Source organism: Nesoenas mayeri (assembly GCF_963082525.1).
Source record: "Nesoenas mayeri genome assembly, chromosome: Z".
Classification (NCBI taxonomy): domain Eukaryota; kingdom Metazoa; phylum Chordata; class Aves; order Columbiformes; family Columbidae; genus Nesoenas; species Nesoenas mayeri.
This window is the reverse complement of record NC_137542.1, coordinates 1818664-1840998: the sequence shown is the minus strand read 5'-3', so window position 1 is coordinate 1840998 and position 22335 is coordinate 1818664. Positions and strand designations below refer to the sequence as shown.

The following is a 22335-nucleotide window of genomic DNA, read 5'->3' as shown; positions in this document are numbered from 1 at the left end:
CTCTCAATAAGACAAATTTTTCCAACCACTAAGTAACTAACAGCAAATACATAAGTCAAGGTACACAAACATAATTTTGATTAATCCATGGTGCGAAGCATATGATTTATTACATTAAAGTCTCACTAGCCAGGAAAAACCTGGAATGTTTACTGATAAACTGTCTGTGCAAAGAAACTGAAACTAGAGTGTGAGGATTTCTACTAATCATCTGCAAATTTTATTTGGAACTTGATCCCGCAGCCCTTATTCACAAGATCAGACCTATTGAGTTTATTCACATGAGCTTCGGTTGCAAGATTGGACCTTAAGTACTATCAGGTGCACGTGCAGCCTATCATCAGATTTTGGTTTATTCATGTAAGAAGCTACCCTTTCAAATGCAGACTACTTAATGCTTCCTTCTTCATTAACTTACATGTCCTCTTCTGCTGCTCTACGCTTTCATTTGTGCTATGTAAATAGCTTCTTTCTCTCAGTCATCCAAACAAATAATGCTCTTTGCAACCAGGGAGGAAATTAGTAGCAGGTGAACGCTTAGTTTTTAAATTATGTTGAGACCAAGCTGTTCTTTAACTTGAAGGAGATCTGGAAAAAAAAAACATCCCATTTTACTACTTAGCGATCTTAACTCTGGGTTGTCTTTGTCATAATCCTACATACTTATTTTCCATCCCCCTACACAAATATTAACCTTGATGGTTACCACTTTATGATGAGCTGGACATAACATTGTTCACGCACTTTAAACCAGTTCATTTAGTGGGACAAGCCTTCTCTGATGGTGTAAAATTAGCTGTATCTTATCATATGGGAAACGTAAGGAATTTCTGACTTATGTGTTCTATTTCTTTGCTTTCTGTACCTGTTCTACATAAACATAAGGTATTTTCTTGTACTACGGTGTGTTAACCATGAAAAATATTTACCAGTCCAATTTGGCTTATTTAAAGACATGGGTAGCAAAGTAAACAGTACAGCACAGGTAAAACTCTCTTCATTAGTGATGGCGCTAACAAAAACATCTGCAAATATTAAATGTCCTTCAAGCAATCACCAAATTATAACCACTTCGTGCTAAAGCTGTAAGAGAGGCACAGAGGGACTGACAAAAACTGATGCCAGAGACACTCTGGTGACTGCAAGAACATGGAAGGAGAAAACGTCAATGTAATCTTTGTCATATGAGATTTCATTATCAACACAACCTATGTTACAGGCAAAAGGTAAAATCCCAGCAGCAGAATTTACTAGCAATTTATTTGCAATTCCAGCTAATTTCAGTGTCACAATCAAGGAGGTGCTGAACCGGCTGGTGGCAATTTCATTACCCATAATATCAATTGGGAGTGCAATATAAACGATAAGCACAGACATCTACTTAAAATACAAAGAGACACACATCGTGTGAGCCTAATGTTGAGTTTAACCTAGAATCCAAGTCTCCGTAACTCCTGGCCAGAAAAAGAAACATAAATAATTCAACCTTGAACTGAATGGCATGTCTGCAACAACTGAACTGTTGTCACAAAATTGTTCTCAATCGTACTTCAAACTTGCCACATGGATTACTCGGCAGTTAGAAGCAGCTGCAACACCACGTTCTGTGCACTTCTGTTGCCATTTTAATTTTTAAAAAGCAAATGGAGAGGCTCTCCACAAAATTCAATGCCGCAATAGCAATGACTGAACCAGAATCACAGAATTATGAACAGTTCACTAAATTGTCTATTAGGAGCACATATCAAGAGGCTGCAGAACAAATTGTGCGCCTGAAATAACAGATCAATGAATGAAGAATAAAGAGATGTAAGAAGTGGAGATGTTGACGAACCATTGTAATTTGTGAGGAATCAATTTCCATACAGCCAGAGTAATGGCAGAACATCACAGATAGTGAATTCATTACTTTTGACAGAAAAAAAAAATCATGGATTACCAAGAAAGAGAGAATGACGCTGTAACATAAGGCCAGGAAGCACAGCCACTTCTTAAAATCAGTAAAACATAATAAAAGCAGCCCACAATATATATGTACAGTAAAAAAAAAATAAAAATAGTCTTGGACAAGATGGGTAAATCCTTTAAAAATCAGAAAATCACTATAGAATGACTGAGTTAACAACGGAAACACTGAATACTTAAAACGCTTGTGCCTGATGATACAAGTCTAGCCTATTTATCATCTCACTGTAAGCCCAGCTACCTGAGTGTTCAGCCGCAAACACATATTAGAGAACCCCTAAAGCCATAGGGTGACTTTTCAAAGCAAAGGCCTAAGACCAGGTATTACTACATCACCTTATGACTTGTGTGGGCTGCTGCTTCGTCAGCTACCGCAGTTTGCTGAGCACGTCTTGGCCTAGACTCCAAAACAGCTAATCAGAAGATAGTATGTCGCTTCTGCACTACTCAACACCTGTATCAGCGTGTACATGTGCCAACCTATGGCACAAGAGGAGGTTTTATCGATGTGAACCAGAGGTCTTGCTGGTCAGCACCCCGTGTTCTCAAATAACTACAGAAACACTCATTGTGCCAAAAAACGGCAAGGGAGCACTTGTAAATTTGTGGCTTCTTGGAAGAACTGTGTAGTGTCAAGCACCTAGTACATAACAGACTGAAACAACATAAGTTTCTTCTTTCTCTAAAAATACAAAACATATAAACAACTTAAAATGATTAACCCTGTCAAGTTCCTGACCTCAAACCCTCCTTGAATTTACCTGCCAATACAAAGTGCATTTTCAAACATGAGTCAAACCTGAACACAGGAGACAACTGTAACTCAGGCGAAAGGCACAAGACATCCCAGAAGCAAGGCACCGACCCTACGATCGAATCCCAACTGCTGCTTAACCAAAAATCACAAAGGTTGTTCACACTACTATGCGTTTGAGCTGCGGCATTCACTATTCAGATGCACGAAATGAGGGATTTGATGACGTTGCCACTCATACAAGAAGGTGTGGTGGCACAGGCGGCTCCATGGAGACACACTAATCTTCATAGTTGTGTCTTGTCCAACTCATTTACTTGGAAAACGTGAGTATTTGAACAATATAGACACAAGCAAAGGTCTGCGCACACAGACCATGGAATAGGTACCAATCTCTTTCCTTTTGGAATAAACGTCTATTGAATAACTTAGACAACGCAACAGATCAGGCAACAGCGCATTCCTTGTTTTGGAAAAATACATAGAGTTGTGCTGAAAGGACGTGACGAGCAGCAGCATTAGCCCCCATCATCTCCTGCCCTGCCACAGTTCTTGCAGGAGGGAGGAGGTAAAAGCAAAGCTCCTCGATGCCCAGAAGAGCTCCGGCAGGACACAGCACTGCTCAACAGCTGGGCAGCTGCAGCACATCCAGCTGTTCCAGAGCAAAATGGGGCTCAGCAAGGCACAGAGCACCAGCCACCACTCAGTGGACGTCAAGGACAAGTGACAAGCTATTCCTGTTAGTTCAGATGGGCAGAGACTTCTGCCACAAGCTCCTTTCTTGAGCCTCCATGCTCGGTGTCTACAGACACTCCCAGAGCCTATGCTGCTATAACACAGAAAAAGCCATGTAATCAGGTATTTCTTCAGCTTTAACAAATGCACTCTCAGCAGCATGAGAAACTACATGAAACCATTTGGTGATAAATTTAAGTGTATTCTTATTTATCCATCCAAGAAAGTCAATCACAGAATCACAGAATCACAGAATCGACTGGGTTGGAAAAGCCCTCAGAGATCATCCAGTCCAACCCTTGGTCCAACTCCAGTCCATTGACTAGATCATGGCACTAAGTGCCATGGCCAACCTCACTTTAAAAACCTCCAGGGACGGCGAGTCCAGCACCTCCCTGGGCAGCCATTCCAATACCTGACCACTCTCTCTGCAAAGAATTGCTTTCTAATATCTAGCCTAAATTTACCCTGGCAGAGTCGAAGCCCATGGCCCCTTGTCCTATTGCTGATGCCTGGGAGAAGAGCCCAATCCCCACCTGGCTAGAACTGCCCTTCAGGTAGTTCTAGAGAGTGCTGAGCTCAGCTCTAAGCCTCCTCTTCTCCAGACTCAACAAGCCCAGCTCCCTCAGCCTCTCCCCGTAGGTCTTATGTTCAAGTCCCTTCACCAGCCGTGTTGCTCTTCTCTGGAGATCAAGATGCTTTGTAATAGTTTGTAATAGTTTGCAACTGTGCAGGACTAGCTGTCATTTCAGACATTTCAGTTTTCTTTTTAGTGCTGTGCTAGTCTGACCGAAAATGAGTTAACTTCCCTTCATGCAGTTGGAAACCTTTATTTTTTTATAGCTAGTATGGTCATTGTTTGGATTTAGTTTGAGAACAACAGATAACACCCAGCACGGAGTTAATGTTTTGAATTGCTCTGGTCTGAGAGCCAAAGACACTCTGAGCTCTGCAAACAGGTGTGAGGCAGCAAGGAAGGGGATGGACAGACAGAGCTGGACTGGCACCCAGGCGGAGCAATCAGAGTGTTCCAGCCCATTATTGTCATGCTTCAGATTTAAGGAGAGCCGGGATCTTCTGGTCGCTCTCTCGCATTCTCTTCACTCTCAGAGACTTGTTTGGTGGGGGTCTGTTCAGGACTTGCTTTGGTTGGGTTGCCTCCTGGGGCTGGCTGCTCAGCGCAAAGTTTGTGAGGAATTGCACTGCGTATCTTTTATTTTATATCCTATTATATATATATATATATATATATATATATATATATATTTACTAGTAGCATGTTGGTATTTTGTTATTTTATTGAACTGTGTTTATCTCAATGGAAGTTTCTCCCTTCCCTTTCGATTCTCTCCCCTATTTAAGGGGATGGGGAGCATGAAGAAGACCTGCTCTCCTGGAGATTTCTAAACCCTCGCCTGCTCATTAAAAGCAGTGAATTAATTCCTTATTTTGCTTTACCTAATAAACTGTATCTCAGCCCACAAATTGTGAGTCTCTCCTCCATCCTACAGCAGCAGAGTGAGTAAGCAGCTCTGGGGCTGAGCTGCCCATGGGGGTAAACCGTGACAACAAGACAGTTTAAAAGACAAAATGTCTAAACACGCAAAATCCAACACATCTCCAAGTAGGCTGAATTAATGTAACAGAATGAGGAAGTGGGGAATAAATGCATTTAATCCTTGCTAAAACAATAATGGTAATGAAAGCAGACAAGCCATGAGGCTAAGGCAGTTCTCCATGACGTGCCACGGTGATTCCTAAAGAAACCACCAGGCAACATCATATAGTGTGTAAGAAAAAGACTCCATTGTGTGCACAGAACTGTGCAGCCCCTCTCTTGGCCTCAGGAGAGGTTGTGACAGCGCAAGGAAGACCTCAGCACATGGTTCTGCATTCACTGAGATCAGGTGCCCTTCTTCTCAACTCAGTGCTCCAACTCCTAAAGTATTATGAAAAGCACGGCGCTGAAATTTATCATTTTCACACAGAAAAGGAACCATGGTCAGTTGCTTCTACACCTACTACATCTATAACATCCCTACAAAAAGCCTAGGTAATACCAGTAGCATCCAAATGTGTAATTCATCAACAAAATACTTAATCAAGTAATCATTGTATCTCTACATAACCAACTTAGTGGCTCATAGTATCTCCTGGTAACATGAAAAAAACAGCCACTACATTTATCTTTAGCTAGCAAGTATTGTACCCAGAGCTTCACCTTGAGGACTAGAAAGTTAAAGAACATACTGCTCAGTATAATATTCTGTTTGTGTAATTTACATGACATTCTATTTTGAATACATATTAAAGTTAAATTGTAGTATACATCACATCTAAGGCTACACAACAAATAATTAGTTAGAGCATTAACATGCAACAAATCCCAAATACCTTTAGTTAACGACTGCAGCTTCACTACATCCTTCTTAATATATATATAAGATTAAAAAGTATCATTTGTACACAAAATCACAAAAACAAACAGTGCACCAATACATATATGTATGCATACACTAACACAATTAATATACCTCTCCAAGAGCTTCATAGCGCTTTTGGTTCCATCTGTGCAAATCTTCACGATAATTAAATACAAACGGCTCCCCAGTTTTTATGTGTCTCAACTGCCCTTCTGTAAAAGAAACAAAATCATTACATTTTAACATACTTCTTTATTAAAAGTAAGACACATTTAACTGTTTAAAATTTTAAAGGAAGTCCACATCTAAAAATTTGGCTATTACGCATTCCTTCTTTTTTGGTTTTAGTATTTTTGAAGGGAAACAACTGTAGCAACACAACAAAATGCATTCCCCTTGAATGGTACATATTGCTAGATAAAGCTAACCACAAGCCATGACAATGAAATTACATGCAGGTCTTAAATGCCAAACTGCTTCACAGATTTGCTATGGATTAACACCAAAATGTAAACATTAACAGTTAATATTTGACCTGCTGTGTCAATTAGGTGATCAAGTTGTAGCTACAAATCCCCTACTTCAAAATCAACTGCACTTAAGGAGAAATATGAATACAAATTGGGCTGGATCCTGGAAGGAAAGGAAACATACATTTTCAAGATCAACAGCATTCCAAGTTAATCTGAAAATAAAACACGTCAGTAATTAAGGTAAATATCTCAACTTCTAGGCACTATGCAATCAAGTAAGAGCTCCCAGGTTCAGGGTAGGCTGAGATTACAGGAGTGGAACAAAGTACACTTGACCAGAGCAAAACCACATGATATTCTTAGATTCCAACGTGACTTTCTGCAGTTGGCCTTGTTTACAGCAAAATTTTAGTAGCTAAAATAACTCTAAAATGGCAACTTAGTAAAATGCAAACTGTGGAATACAGATATCTCACCAGCAATGTTCCAGCTTATTGGGTAAAACACCAGTTATGGTCTCAAAGCATCACAAAATTGCAGTAAATCAGAGAAACATTAAAAACAGGAATAGGCATAAGTATCTGCTTTGAAAGCTGAGATGTCCGCATGATAAAAATAAGGTTTTTCCAAAAAAGATTTCTCCTTGAATAGTATGAAATTGCTGATGTAGTTCACACATTCTCAGGACCTTTACATTTTGATTCTTAATGTTTTAAATAAAATATTTAAGATCTGATATCTCTAATAGTTATGCTTATCCGACATTTTTTTTCCAGACCTGTCTCATCTCATGTACAAGACACCAAGGAAATACTTCCCCCCAGCTTCATATCCCTGTCTCAGCTCCAAATATCCTTCTTCTCCTATTTTCATCATAACTCCAACCTCAGTTGCTAGTTACTCTTCAAGTCTCACATTCAATAGCACACGAAGTTGCTCTTTCCATAAGTGAAGCAAGTATCTGGTACATTTTCAATTTGGCTTTCTGGAACCTTTGTCTTCTTCAGGTTCTCTAAATCTGCTAAAAATCTTCCTTGCCATTCCATCATAAGAAGAAGCACAATTATGACTAAGAGTACACGACCGAAGATTTCAATTAAATGTACAAAAGCAAAATGGAGATCTTTTTGCTTTGCTGACCAGTAGAATTTGTAATAGGTTTTTCTGCATTCTATGGAAATCACTCAGGCTGTGAGGTTAATGATGGAATATTTGATAACATCACTGTAAAACATCATTCCCCAAAATTCAAATTTCAGCTCTTTTTATGAACCACATGTGAACCATTAACTCTGAAGTCAGTAAGGAACGCAGTAGACACTGTGCAGATCTAAAAATAAGGAGCTGAAAAGTGACAGAGCTGAACCCCTCCCATCAAAGAGCGAGCATCACTTTCATGACACCTCTAGTCTCTAAGTACCTTCCTGTGAAAGCCATCAGGGTATTAAAAAGCTAAGTGTTGCATAAATGACTATCATTTAAAGGAAAGCTCTTTTTTTTTTTTCTTTAAAAGTGGAAGATGTAAGACAGGCAGATTTAGAAACTAAAGTTCCCTTGCTCGCAGAACAGGCACTGCAAAGAAGTAGAATTGTAAACGTCCCCATTTGTCCTACAGGTTTCAAACAGTCCTGAAAGAGCCTGGTTTTACTTTACCTCCGAAGCTTATTTCTCGGCTGGATTTTAAAATGTATGCACTGGAAATTATAAATACTATTAACTCATTTAACACACAAATTCAGCTAGCTGTAAGTACTTGTAGTCATCATACACTTAGCTGTAATGCAAAACCGTGACCTACAGCAGAAGAATAAGACACAGTCTATGATACTGCTCATCTTTCCATCAAAATAAATAGGTGTTTCCCTGTCGGTATTAATGAAATAGCTGAGATAAATTATTATCTAAATAACTACTTATTTTCTATCCATAGAAATGAATCAGTAAGTAAAACATTTCTTAATTGATTGGCCACTACTTAATTTTGCTTTTTAATGCTAATGCTACAGAAATTACTTTCAGAATTTTTGTATCAACACTTCTGTGGTAGAAAACAAGGAGTCATAAAGTATGCACAGTACGAAGCTATAGCATTGTATAAAATGAGGGAATTTTGGGACACTTTTATGAAATAAAAAACATTACTTAGCTAGATTTACAAGTCTGTTAACACAAAGGCTTAAAATTTTATCCTCAACAGAAAAGTGTGAAATTCTAATAGGGTCTTACAAGGTATAATTATGGTCCTGATAACCTCTCAACATTATTCTAAGCATAGCCTTTACAAAGCATATATGACTTACTTTCATTAAAAACGTACTCAAATCCTTCCAGAGTATCGGGAAATTCAAGTGGTGGCTCATCTTTTTTCATTAGTTCATCCAAGTCTATTCTAGACAATAAATCTAAAAAAGGAAAAGAAAAATTACATAATGCATGCTATGTCTTTTTCATTTCACTATTATCACTGACAAAATGTGTTTGTTCAGATCTGCAGATCTTAAGGGCAGAAGGACATCCTACATATTACTAAACATAGGATTTCATTATGGGAAATCTCATTGCAGATTCAAAGGCTGGGTGTCATTGTCAGTATATCCACTTACTTATTTATTTACCTATCTATCTCTAATGTTGATCAAAAAATGTCCAGGGACTGAGAAGCCACCAAAGACACAGTGATTTGTTTCAATGATTCATTACCCTCAACGTTTTAACATGATTTTAACATGAGCTTACCTAGTTTTGATATCAAGTCATTGATACGTTCTTGTTTGTCTTCTGGAAGAGCTGAGATCATGTCATCTCACAGACTTTTACCAGCTGTGATCACAACGCTCCTTAACCTCCCCTTTGATACCAAAACAGACGGAGATATCTGAATCCTTCCCTCAACCACTATCCTTTAATAACTCTCAAGGTGGAGAAAACTGCTGTCCATTTTATAGCAAGCCATGACATACATATCACTTCAGGCTGGGATGGTATATCCTAGTACAGCCTGCATTCAGTAATGTACATACACTAAAATAAGCACAGTCTGCATTCTTTGCCCTAGATTTAAGGATCTACATGTAACCAGAGGTGAGCACATAGGGACATCTTTTGCTTACATCTAACTACTAAACAATTACCACACACAGATTATAGAGTACAATGAACTCTCCTCATTGCTCAACACCCACACCACCTGACACTGTCCTTTTAACATACTTTCTGATTATTCATAAAAAAATCATCAAGAAATTAGTCAGCAGGATTCCACTGAAAATATTTCCCTGCTTCCTCCTAGATGAATTTGAAGACCACGCAAACATTCGGTTCGGGAGTGATATGCTGGCTTTTCACTATTATTGTTTAATAAATCGAGATACCATGTGCCACCAAGGAAAATGCAGTCATTATTCTAAGTATATTGGTTTATTACTTTTACAGTCCAAAGTTGTAGCTCAAAGGAAAGAAAACAGTTTGAAAAGACTCAATTTCTTTGAACTTGCTTTATTTGACATTAACTACACTTCCACTCTTTATTTACTTAAAATCATTATTTGAATCGGTTTTGTTATCACTGGTTTTGGTTAGTTTTGTCACCAGTGACATGCCTATAGGTTAACCACATTATCTAAGCCCAGTATTGGTACTTTAATCCTTCGAAAAGCAGAGAGCAGGGGTATCAAACTCATTTTCACTGGGGGCCACATCAGCCTCGTTGTTGCCTTCAAAGGGCCGAACGGAAATTCAGGACTGTATAAATTTATACAGTCTGGTCTATAGTGTTTAAAATGTTCTGAAAATTAGCTTCAACATTCTTGAGAGTTCCTTGGCCTCTTCAGGTTCACATGACGTGCACTTGTTTGTCTATATGATCATCTCCACCAGCTCCTTCTTCTCTAAGTGGTTTAACCGGGTAAAACTGGAGAACCAAAGGCCGTCTTGTGCACCCACTGAAACTCAACATCTCTTCAATCCACGCTATGGTATCTGAGCATCTCTTTGGTATCTAAATAGCGATACAACGTCAAACATTGACTGGAAGATTTCTAAATGTGGCTTTCTCAACCATAGCTCACTTCTGCACCAAATCTGTTTAACTGCAAGCCCCAAGACGCTTAGTTCACATAAGCAGTTTTATTTTCTTGCTCTTGTACATTGTCCTTTGGAAGTTCTGGAGGAACCGCTCTGGTCCTCAACCAAATCATAGGAGAAAAAAAGCTTTGTCAAATAAGTTTTCCACAACAGGATGTAAAAAAATGTGCCCTTTCTTCCTCTGTACAATGTCAAGGTAGTGAAACAGTCTCTAGCATGTTTTCTCTCCTTGGTGAAGATGCTCCAGTCACACCGCATCTAGAATTTAATATTGCCAGAGTTTTCACGTGTTCTTACTGTGACCTATCTGGAAATACGTTTACGCAGAAGTGTCTTTTACTATATAATAAAATACTCATCTCCTGAGTAGCAAGGGCAATACTATATGAACCACATTAAGCTTATCTGCAGAACGTACAACTTGCTGTGATTTACAGCTTCCATCAGAGTCACTATGGGAGACAGTACATGGTTTGTGCTCCAGCTACCGACACAGCCACCTTCCTCTTCTGCAACCCACCTCTCAGGCTAAAATTAGCTAAATTAATTTAGCTACATTAGCCAAAATTAACAGTTTTTACAATTTTAAGATTCTTTCAGGACCTGATCCACCATTTTCACCCCAGACTGTGGACTTTCCAACCCTATTTGAGTCCAACAGAGCCCAAAACTGAGCGATTTACAGGTCTATAGCTCAATGGGAGTTCACTAGATCGCACGAATAAAACAAAGTCCTCACACTATTTTAAATGTGGAGTATTTCTTGGATAGCAATCCTTAATGAAGATCAAATCAACCTGAAGTACAAAATCGGAGTTTTATTTTTGCAAACATGAAGTATAATTTCCCCAAAATAGACTCATTTGGCAGAATTAGTACCAGGTTCGAAAAAAGCACCATATAGGTTTTCGCCAAACACTTCACAAATACGCAGTTCTGGCCAAAGAAACACCATCTACCATCACCATGTAACAGAACATAAATTTCTAATAATATTTAGGTGGAAATCCAGTTTTTATACTTGAGTTGCAAGGTATATTCTATTTATTTTCTCTTTTGAAAGACAATTTGGAGAATGAATGTGTGATGCAAACACTTCAAGCCCAATGTTTGGTGAGCTTACTTGTAGTTCTAACCAACTTCAAGTACTTCCAAAATTGAAAAACACCATCTAAAAGATGCCATTTATTTATTTTTTTTTCCTCAATAAAATTATTCCATTAAGTCACTTAAGTTCATTTATTTTTTCAAACACATAATACAAAGAAAACTTTATAAAACCAACATGGAAATTGGTGTCCTGGAAATGTTTTCCCTGCCAACATTCTCGTCAAAGAGATTTTTAAGAGCTGTAATATGGTTGCATAACTATAAAACATAAATGGCATAGAAATTAAATGATAACTCTCAGAAACTGAGAACACAAAAGCACCAGTCAACTTTCTCAAAGGATAATTATGAAAATGTAAAAAATTAATGGATATTTTGTTCCGTAACTCCTTACCACAGATCATTATTTTTTATATCATCCCATGAAAATACTGATAATGGACACACTATTAGACAAAAAGCATTAGCACAGATGGACTAACAGTCTCTTCCAGTATTGCAGTTCCCAGACTCTAACCCACAGTTATATCAGACTATTTTTCTTTCTTTAATAATTGTTTCTGAAATGTCAATATACATACAAAGAAAGCAAAAACACTCATACCCTTTAATGCAGTAGTCTTTTCTTTTTCATCTGGGCCTCCTTGCTGAAGCTGGGCCATCATTACCCAAACTGTAAACAGATTAAAAATACTGAGGTAAATGTACATTAATCCTGGAGGGACAACCTGAAAAAAAATGAAGAAGTTGGAAATTAACAGATTTATTGACTTCTGTTTCAACAGATCTCATTTGCTGCTGCTTACATCCCAAAAACCCAGAACTTGTTCGAAAAGCAAAACTTCTCTGAGTATTATATACTCCTATAATATGTAAGGTAAAATTAAAATTAATTTCTTCTCCTTCGAAACTTATACTGGACAGTTTAAATTCTCAACATCAGCCCGAATTAAGACATTTTACAACAAAGTGTGACAATGATCAAACTTGACTTGGAGTCTAAGATTCAAGTTCACAAGAATGAACACCAACTTCTCCCTAATCCTAAAAAATAATATCTATCAAAGTGATGCTTCTTTTTTTGTGATTCTAGTGTAACATCAGTAGATGATAAGAAGTCTTTTGGAGAAGTACCATATCTCTAAGTCCAAGGGAGACGATACAAGAAAAAAACAAAACACAATCAACAAAACTTCCACAATCTTTAAGGATTTTCTCCATCAATTAACTCCACATCATTGTTCTCAATGTACTATACAGTTTTGTTTTAGTAGAACTGCACAGGGCACATAGTTGTGATTTCTACACTACATTATCAGCACTGAAATGTATAGATTAAATGTCCAGCTATAGAACGAACCCAATCATATTCAAGGTGACAATTTATTTCTGATTTTCCCCTGTTGCACAGAAGGCCACTCCGACATTCAAAGCTGCAATCTCTTTCATCTCGAATCTGACACCAAGGGAGCAAACTACCACATCACAATCACCACTTCTTCCTTCTCAATAAAAAGACTTCTGCATATTGAATTATTTTCCCCTTCATCTTTTTTATTCTTTTTCATTTTTTTTGTTTTATCTGTCAGTCATTAATAATTTGTTTTATTCTTCTCCCCAGTATACTTTATCATGGATGGGTTTGCATGAACTGTATCTCTGCAGTAATTTTAACTTTCAAATAGAGCAGTAGGATCCATCAACTGTACTCCTGACTCCCTGAAACACTTGGTGTGAGAGTTGGTCTGAAGATGGAGCAGTATTTGTCTGACCATCACCATCAAGAACCTAGAGAACTGAAGCCCTGACCGAAAGAACGTATGGACAATGACTTGGAGAGTGGCCCGAAGAGAAGCATTGTGTTGTACTGTTTTCTTCTATAAGGGGTGGCTGCTACTAACAATGGCTGCTGTGTGGACTTTGCCTGCTGCTTCAGCCAAAGGAGCCCCTGCCTCCTGAAAGCTGTTGTCATGAGGGTCTCTTCAACCCAGGGACAACAGCTGCCATCCAGATGTGTTCTCACCTGCAGCTCAGTTACATGTGTCCCTCACCTGCTCCCCCAAACAATGGCCAACGAAAAGGAGGATGCCCAGAAGCTCACCAAGGGTCCTGAGGTCACCCAATGGACCAGAGAGAGACCCCTGAATGCTGGACACGTAAGCGTTGGCAAAAGAAATGTGTGAATCTTCCGAGCCTGCGCAGTACAAGCCTGGGTTGTGAAATCAAGGCGGAGACTGGCCTGAAACAATGGGAGCGAGGGGGGTGAAGAAGCATAAGAGATGACTCCAGAATGGACACCGTTGAAGATCTTCCCACCAGAGGATCCTGAACCACAACGGAGGACCAGCCGGACTCTACGGAACCGGAGACCAGAGGAGCTTCTGGAACTGGATGGTGAGAAACGCAACCTCATTTCTCATCTTTACTCTTACTTTTCCACATTTCTTTTCCCTTTTCTTTTCCTTACTCTATCGCGTGCCGCTTTACGGGCAAATTAATAAAGTAACACCACTTGATTGAATTATAACCCCTTGGCATTTTGGTCGCCTTAATTTTGCACTCTGAGATCAAGGTAAAAGAACCATCACGAGTCCATCGCCGAATGGACCGTGACCCTTGGTAAGAAAGAACCCCAAAATGGTGTATTTTAAGTAACAGTGGTTCACTGTAAAGGCAGTAGAAAACAATTAAAAATAAAGCATAATAAAGACCAATTTTCTATTGTCTTTATAGAAAACCTATTACATGATACATTTTCTTGCAGATTAAGGAAAAATATAGCAATTGATGGGGATTATAGTTATTAACTAGGGAGAGGATATTCTGGAGGCCCTGGTGGGGATGGGGGGTTATTTGCTTGTTTTTTTAAGCTGGGGTTAAATAAAGTCCAATAATCCATTCTACAAGTTGGACCTACAGGAGACTTTGATGGGAAATGACAGTACACGGCCAAAAGTATTTTAAAGACTGAAGTCCACCAGGAGAGCTCTGCTTAGATTGTGTGCTTGTTAAATTATGACATGACTCAACAAAATCCATTTAAAATATGGATCTTTTGGCTAAGACTTCAATCACATTAGCACTCATAACAAAAGTAACCAACAAAAGTAACAGCAAAAACACATTTTTTTTGTGTTTTCCAGTGCACTCAGTGTAAATATTAAAATTACTCAAATTTTGATTCATTCTAATGTGAATGGTATTAAAGACTTTTCAGAGACAAAAAGATCACCATATACAAAATCTCGTCCATCATCAGTTTGTACTGTTGCAGCAGAAAACCATGTACATTCAAGCAAATCATATAGAAAAGAAGCTAACCCATTCCAGTTAACGTTATTATAAGCGTTTTGTGATAGTCCAGATGAAAATTATTCTAGTCATACAAATTGGGTAGTGTTCCCGACACAATATTTGAAAATTCGTAATTGGGTATAGGTAAGCTAATGCAGTTACAAAGTATATACAGGTGCTCAAAGACTTGTTATTACCCCAGGGAAGAAACACAAAATTTATCTGAACAGCTTTACCTTTATAAAGTATTCCACATCCCCTCATCAGATTAATCAATGCAGTGACCAAGAATCTCCAGCTTTCTTGATTCTACAAGGGAAGCCCTTCTTCTTCCTTTAACTGATGGAGATCCCAACACGGACTAAAGAGGAGATAACAGGTTCACTTATCCAACTATAAGCACCAAAATAAATAAATAAACCAATAAATTCCAGTCTAGCTTTGAGAGAGAAAGTTTCCAGCTCCTTTCGACAAAGTAGAAAACCATTACAGCAGCCACTGGAGGGAGGACTTGATATTAGAACAAGGATGAAAGAAGCATACAGTATTTTACGCGTTGTTTGCGTGAACACAGCATTTTGTTGAATCCCGTCACTGATATTTGTTTAAATGACAAACAAAAGAAATTAGATGAGAGGGCTGGATTTCCTTTCTTTGACAGACAGATGTCAAATGAACTAGAGTCTGATGGTATGGAAAGGAACAGTGGGAAAATTATAAAGCTCTCTGAATGCTTGCTCATAGACAAATGCAGGAATTGCACTTTATTCTAGGCATCAGTTCAAGCCCCAGGGATCTTCAACTACATACACTGACCATCCCATACAATTCACAAGTACCATCATCAAGTTTGTTGTAATAAATACAGATTATGTTAAACATTCTGTACAATTACTTAAATGATTCTTTTAAAAACACCTTTTCTGTGATTGTTTTTGGCACTAGCTACAGCAAGCATGTTTCCCAAGGAACAAGTTATTATTTAACCTGAAGAAATATTTACAGTAAATAAGTTTATTGCCAAGAGAATGTATATTTATTTTTATGCATCTTGCTTTCCCATGCAAACTTAAGGTATTATTTCACAATGTATCTTATGCGTATTCTGTGTCTCTTCAACTCAATGCCCAGCAATACTTAAAATAACATGACATCAGAAACAATTCTGGTTTCACATGAGAAAACAAAGCTGTGTTTTCATAATACCCTTATTATTGCAACTACGGAACATGTAGTCATTAAATTAAAAACCAAACAAATAAACAACCTGCCAAACACAACAGGCCTTTGCACAGTGGAGGAAATATACATGCATACTGCAAGTTCTTGTTTGAAAAGAGGTCCTGGAAGTTTGGACCACCAAGTTTTTGGTTGTGTAACAATGCTAGTCTGCAAATCAAACTACACACTTTTATATTGCGATTCTGAAAAATATGCACATATACATAGATATCTACAAACTGCCATTATTTTTCATTGTGTAAATGCAGCTAGAAATGTGTTAAAAAAAGGTACTCCGTGATTTTGCTTTACATTAGCAGTACCTGAAATTAAGACAATGCTACATGGTACTAATGCTCCGAATTGGGCTAAAAATAATTGCAGTGCTAACCCACTGCAAGTGCAACATAATATGAAAACCCTCAAGTGTTTTCAAACAGCAAAAATCCATCAGGTTTATCTGGACATAATCTGACAGAACTCGTGGGAATGCATATTTTACTGCACTACTTTATTAGAATACAGTTGAATTAGAGTCCTGATGTCTGTAAACTGAATGCCAAGCAAGCTAGGGACAAGTATGAGTTAGATTTCTGCAATGCAGCTGATGACCAAGACTCAGTTTTAATTCACATAGTGACAGTCTGGCTCTAGTCCCTTCTTTCTATTGGCTCAACAAAGAAAAAAAAAAAACATATATATGCTTTAATCTTAGTAGTATTCTGTGTCTAATTAGATCTTATCTATTCCTGCTTTCAGGGCACTACAGATGACACCAGTAACAACTGTGTCAATTACGGCTGCACTTCACTTTCCTTCATTTGAAGGACCCTATTTTCAACTCATTACAGATTTGCCAAACTTCAGCTCTGAAAGCCAATTATTTCCAGTCTGCTTTAGACTAAACGGTTTTGAAAAAAGTTCAGCTAGAATGTCTACCTCTTGTATCAGAAGAAGGTTCAGAGGCAGTATCTTCTGGTCAGTTCGTTAATAAGCAGCTACAGCATCTCCAAGTTCTAGAGATGAGAGATTTAGCCAGAGGATCAGCTTAGCAGCATGAGCCTCTTAAAGTCTGCCCAATCTCCTCAACTAAAAATCTCTTTTTGCACACGTCTAAAATAGACTTATTAAGACATCAGAATTTCCAGAAAACATACCTATTTGCCTACAGCATTCTCCATACAGCTGCAAAAAGCCAGAGGGAAGATGCACAGGAAGGATGTAATAAATGCTAGGAGAGGAGGATCTTTAACCACTAGAACACAAAGAAACTGTCGAAGATTCTGAAGTCCCTGAATCTTGGCACATCTTCGCATTCTACCAATGGTGGAACTTGCTGATTAAGTACATGACTACAGCCAACACTAAAGGTTGATTTACTTGCACAGCAGTTGCCTTACAGTGTTACTTACCCTGCAAGCTCAAAAAGCAGAGGGCTATGAGCTATATGCATCAGCATCCCCACCATATCAGCAACTCAGTTGTTTATACAAAGCAGAATCAACATGATTCCACATGCTGCAATTTTAACTATTTCGGTTTAACTTTCCTGAAATGCTGGAAATGACCTTCATAAACATATGCAAGTAAACATGATCAAATAAACATGTCAAAAGAACGTGAAAAGAATCATAGAATGTCATGAGCTGGAAGGAACCACCAGGCTCATGGAGTCCAACTCCTGTCCCTGCAGTGACAACCCCACAGGTCACACCGTGTGTCTGAGGACGTTGTCCAGTCTCCTCTTGAACACTGTCAGGTTGGGCTCCCTAGGGAGCCTGTTCCAGTGTCCAGCACCTCTGGGTGAAGAACCTTTTCCTCTCCAGCATCTTGTCCCCTAGTCTGTCTGTATAGCCAGGGTTGCCGTGTCCCAGGTGCAAAATCCATCACTCTCCCCTGTTGAACTTCACATGGTTGGTGAAAAGAGGCAGCACAACCTCAACACGGCCTCTGTGAGGTTTACAACGTGATAGCTGATAACACAGGGATGTTTTAGTTACTGCTGAGTAGTGTTAATGCAGAACCAAGGTCTTTTCTGCTCCTCATCTCACGCTACCAGCAATCAGGCTGGGGGTGCACAAGGAGTTGGGACAGCTGGCCCAAAATGACAAAGAGATATTCCATACCATACAATGTCATGCTCAGCATATAAGCTGGGGGAATATACAGTTCCAAGCTATGGTGTTTGTCCTCCCAAGTCACCATTAGGCACGGTGGACCCCTGCTTCCCTGGAGATGGCTGAACACCTGCAATTCCTCATCTTGCTCTGCTTGAGCACGAGGCTATTATTTTCTCTATTAAACTGTCTCAACCCATGAGCTTTTTTCAGTTTTACCCTTCTGACTCTCTCTTCATCCCACTGTGGGGAGAGTGAGCGAGTAGCTATGAGAGACTTGGCTGCCTAACAACAACACATAATACATTACTTTCTTAAATAGGCAGACTACCAATAATTAAGTGTATGGAGAAGCCAATCTGATGGCAGACAGACAGTTATGTGATGAATCAGGCAAGTGATGCTGCAGACAGATCCTGACGAGTGCAGAACACTGCCTGGGAGAACTGTGTTCATGGGAGGAATCCACAGGTGTTCTCACAGACTATTCAACTCCTCATAACCAAAACGTTCTCAGATAACCTCTTTTTGTATATTTCACCTTTTTTGGCCATTCAGCTGACTGATTTCCTTCAACGCTCAGACTATGGACCATCAGATCCCTGTTTTAAGAAGAACTTTGAAGAACCTTCCTCAGCTTTCTCAACATCACCCAAGTTGAGAGGACACGGATGAGTAGGACATTAATTTCAAAATGCCCTTCACCACCATCTTCCTCTAGAAGACCAGTAAGAATCTTCCATGAACAGCAGATGCTAGGGAAAATCCAAGGATTTAACATTTATGAAGAACGAACACACTCCCACTGAAGCCCTACAGAAAGCCCATGTAGCATGTGGGAGGTAACTAACGTATAAATATAGATATATACACACACACACTTTTTGCATATCCAGTGGAATATTTGCACTGTGTTGTTCTGTTAGTGCACGGTCCTACATCTCAGCTGAGGAGGACAAAACCAAATGTTGAAGCAATATAATTATTCGGCAAACAGTTGTGTGAAATGCTCTTTAACTACAGAATCAGATTTTCCTGTCAGTGTACATCGCAAGGATAAGTCACAAAGACTTGGCACAATATTCCTTTATAATATGCCTGAAATTGCTCTGTGATAGTTTTATTAAAAAAAAAAAACCACACTCTCTTTTGGATGAGATTTTAAGATGATTGTACTAGACTGTTGGTTTTAATGGAATTCTGGCTTGAAAGGTGGGGTGGAGAAGACAGACTCTCAATAGCCTTATCTCTGTACATACTAAGCAGTTACAGGACAAAGCCAGAATTTTTAATCTTTTTTTTAATGTCATCTTCTCTCAAGCAATCCCATGGGTCAGCTGGGAGAGAAAAAGGCCTCTGAACACATAAAAACTCGAAGACTATTAAAAGAGCCTTCTCTTAGGAGAGACACCAAAGTAATTTGCAGGACAGACGCTGAAGAAGAGAGAGAAAGAGAGACTGGAAAACTCCGGGGAAATAATTTCTGCTTAGGCTACCATCAAAGCTGCTAAAAAAACCCAGACATATGCATATGTGTCTAGTACGTTAAAATAACTCCTTTTCTCTCCCCCTTTGCGCTTAAGTAATAGTGCAACTTTCAGAGGAGCTGTCTGTCATCAACTGAAGACCCCTGAAAAGAAGACAAATTGGCTGGAAATGCGGTGAATCCCGGTCTGTGGCCCAGAATCTTGTACTCAGCGAGGTGTTTTCTAATTCTACTCCAGACCCCGTGCTGAGGAGTTACACAAAATGAGATTAGGGACAGGTAAGAGGTGCACTCAGCTCTCTGTGACATAAGTCTTTCCTCCAATGCCTTCCAGAAGGTGCACATGCAAAGAGTAAATATCACCACCCCACCTGAATGCTCTGCATCTAACGCAGACACTCTGATGACACAGAAATATCCAAAACGGATGGATGCTACACGGAATCAAATCATGCACAACTGCAATGAGCATGCAGGGCTACCCAGATACCTTATTTCAGAATTAGGCTAAAATACCCTGGATTCCCACAGTGTACGTAGCTTCTATTTCCAGTAGTGTCTGCCTCAGAAAGTTTGCGCTACAGCTCTGCCCACAGCTTCTCCTCTTGTGGGACGCCTGTTTCTTTGATTTTATCATTTCTACCAGCTTTACTAATGCAGTATCTCTAATGTCTTTGCTCTGCCCTCTACCTGAGAGGCAGCACGTGCTATTTGGCCAGTTGAACCAAGACATACTGCTTCATTTTGGTAGGCAAAGCAAATAGATCTGTGAAGCACATGCAGTCCGCATTTGCTTCTGCTGGATTGTCATAAAGCAGCACCACATTATAATACACATGTAAACAATATGAATAATGTAAACGTATTATTCTTTTAGTTGATTATTTAAGATTAACTTGATTTAAAATTCTGACTGCATCACGCTTGATTTTTAATTTTTTTCACATCAGTAGATCTTCTTTTACTTTCTGCTACAAAACAATAAAAAGAACAAAGATGAAAAAGCAGAGCAAGTAAATTTCGTTTTCCTTACTGGTTCTGCTCAAAATCTAACATTCACATTAAAAATATTCCACTAATTGCCTAAGTCAGTAACTGTAATCATACTTCTTCAGACATCTCTGCCAAATAACCTCATCACAGCGCAGTCTGGGTCAGAAAAGATGTCTGGAAATGATCCAGCCTCCAGCCCTCTGTCAGACCTTACTTCATTAGGCCTTACACCAGGTAAGCCAGGGCGCTGCCAACAGGAGCCTTCAATATTCCCAGTTAAGGATACCCCACCATGCTTGTGATGAACTTCCTCCAGTGGTTAATCTTTCTAACAGATTTCTTTATACCCAACTGAAATTTCTCCTCTCACAACACATCCTTGTAAACAAAAAACTATTTCACCTCCGTAACTACCTTCTAGGTTTTGGATGGCTGATGAAATCTCTCCAAGCCTTCCCTCCTCTACAAACTTCCTTGAACCTTTCTCCAAATATCGAGTTCTCTGACATGCTAATCATCTTTCTAACTTACTTATTGAAATAAATAACTTACGCTTTTTCTATGGATAAGCAACATTTAATCCAATTCCTTGTATTCCTTAAACACGTGTTTATTAGAGCATAAGCAAAACAGCGCTGGGTGCGCGGGGGATTCGCTCCGCCCAACACGCACACCTTTAAACAATAAGAGGTGTGCTTAAATACAGTAAGGTATTACATATTCATAATGACCCCAGTAATGTCTATAAATATTCATAACCTTTCCCAGTTTCTGATTAAAATGAGTCTCAGAGAACCATTTCCATAGACCCTCCCCTGTTGCGCCTGCGTAGTGCCACTTGGTGAATTTGAGGAGGGGTCTTTGGGGGTCTTTGGATGAAGCTCCTTCAGCATCATCACAGTGAACTTTGTACCTTTGGCTCATTATGTTGAATTGACTGGGACCCAAGCTGCCAAGTCGATTGAGACCAGACTGGCGCCCCCTTTTGCTGTAAATCTTCGTTATCTTGTCTCCTCAAGTTTACAGCTGGTGCGGTAAAATTTCTTATCTTGGCATTCGATGGGGTTCTGTTCTTCTTAACATAAAGCTCTAAACTAAGTGTTTATTGTGTGACTAAGCCTTAAAGTGTTAGTTCGTCAGTAGGCACCCATTATAAGTTTTAGTTAACCCTTAAAATGTTAGTTCCCTCTGTCAATATAACTTCATATACGAGTTTCATGGAGCTTAACCACCTTTTCCTTTTTCCAGGTTCAGAGCCTGTGCCTCATTTGGTTATATCTGTAAACATTAAACATCTTAGCACGAATCACAACTGCATTTTTCACATTATCAACCTGGTGCCCACTTGCTGGAGCTTCTCCAATTATTAATATCTCTCTTGACCTCAGGGGACAAACCAGACCAAGCACCCTACGTCTGCTATTACCAATACAGCCAATGACTCGTTCTGTCTTCTTTTGCCATATTGATGACTTTTATTTGCCATGCTATCAAGGAAAGTTAACCAAACACCGCCCTTGAAAAAATTCAATTCTACCTGTTACGGGAATCACCTCAATGAGGTTGAACCGATGTATCAAATGGTTCGGTTCAGCCTCCAGCCTAAACATTCCATTCTAGTAGTAACCACTACAACACCAGGGTAAAGAAACCTCCACTAATCATTCTAATCCAATCTGGT

General features: G+C 39.1%; 1 protein-coding gene across 1 annotated transcript in view; it reads right to left on the bottom strand.

The window, feature by feature from the left end:
- ARB2A (ARB2 cotranscriptional regulator A) overlaps positions 1 to 22335 on the bottom strand; it is a 262424-nt gene that overhangs the window by 226161 nt on the left and 13928 nt on the right. Inside the window, exons 2-4 of the mRNA XM_080362398.1 lie at positions 12148 to 12271; positions 8651 to 8752; positions 5989 to 6089 (exon numbers count right to left, since the gene is read on the bottom strand). Coding sequence (XP_080218524.1) covers positions 5989 to 6089; positions 8651 to 8752; positions 12148 to 12253 — 309 coding nt within the window. The 5' untranslated portion in view covers positions 12254 to 12271. The remainder of the gene's footprint in view (positions 1 to 5988; positions 6090 to 8650; positions 8753 to 12147; positions 12272 to 22335) is intronic.